General features: G+C 36.6%; 1 protein-coding gene across 1 annotated transcript; it reads right to left on the bottom strand.

Moving 5' to 3' along the window:
- Window positions 1–508: 508 nt before the first annotated feature.
- On the bottom strand, window positions 509–994 carry LOC131077185 (protein DMP3-like). Its single transcript, XM_058014622.2, has one exon. The coding sequence runs from the start codon at window positions 992–994 to the stop codon at window positions 509–511; it is 486 nt and encodes a 161-aa protein (XP_057870605.2).

The raw sequence follows: 994 nt of genomic DNA, 5'->3' as shown, positions 1-994 counted from the left end.
ACAGAATCAATCCTTATTTCTGAGCTATTCGATGCCACTAGAATGTTCTACAAGTTAATGGGGATGGCCAATATGCTACAAATTCCCACCCCTTCAACTTTTCAAACTGTAGGCAAGAAAGAAACTACACTTCTGTTAAATTTTCTTGTTTATTTATTCTACTATTTGTGTTTAGCATAATTAATCACAATATGATTTCTTTGTAATATAATGTAATAAAGCAGTAAACTTCAAATTAATACTAGATTGCAAATAATGTCTTGGATGATACAAGCTACGATCATGAAATTCTGAAGAACGAACACTTTTACAGTTCTAAATATGTAAATTTGAGGCTCCACAGTATGTGAAAATGAGTTAAATGCTTCTTAATTTGTGACGTTTGAACTCATGCTTTGGTAACTGGACTAGTGATTCCTTGCCTTTTGGAGGGAAGCTTAACAACCATAACACCACTAAGTGCACCCAGCGCAACAAGAAGTGCCTGGTATATCTTCTGTATATTGGCTTATTCCGATGGATATAAACAATGCACCACTTTTTGGTCTGTGAGGGCTATCACACAAAATACAAAAACTGCCATAGCTGCATGAACCAAATCCTTAGATTTAATCTTATACTCAGACTCATTTGAAGGCTTAATTTCATTACCAGTGGCTAACCCTTTGACGGTGGCAATCCCATAATAAACCTTGCCTGTGGAAGCATCTGTGAAGGTGTCTACCAGTGAAAAAAAGAAGCATGCTATTCCAAGAATACCCACAACCACCCCTACTGAATACTTATCTGATGTTTGGCATTCTTTACCACTGGAGAGAAGATTAGAAAAAGCCTGAAACACAAACAAAATTCCAGTGGGCAATATTTTTGCAATATTTGATGCCGAAGATAATGTGCTATTGACCACACTTGAAGTGCTCGTCGTTGTCTTTTTTGAAGAACTGGGGATTAAGCTTTTTTCATTAGACTTGACATTGCGGCTTGACTGCTTCAT

The sequence above is a fragment of the Cryptomeria japonica genome, chromosome 9, assembly GCF_030272615.1.
Source record: "Cryptomeria japonica chromosome 9, Sugi_1.0, whole genome shotgun sequence".
Lineage (NCBI taxonomy): Eukaryota > Viridiplantae > Streptophyta > Pinopsida > Cupressales > Cupressaceae > Cryptomeria > Cryptomeria japonica.
The sequence above is the reverse complement of the archived record's forward strand: the minus strand, read 5'-3'. Positions and strand labels throughout refer to the sequence as shown.

Bases quoted from the DNA above. Each gene is read 5' to 3' on its own strand.
- LOC131077185 (XM_058014622.2), bottom strand. From the start codon at position 994: ATGAAGCAGTCAAGCCGCAATGTCAAGTCTAATGAAAAAAGCTTAATC.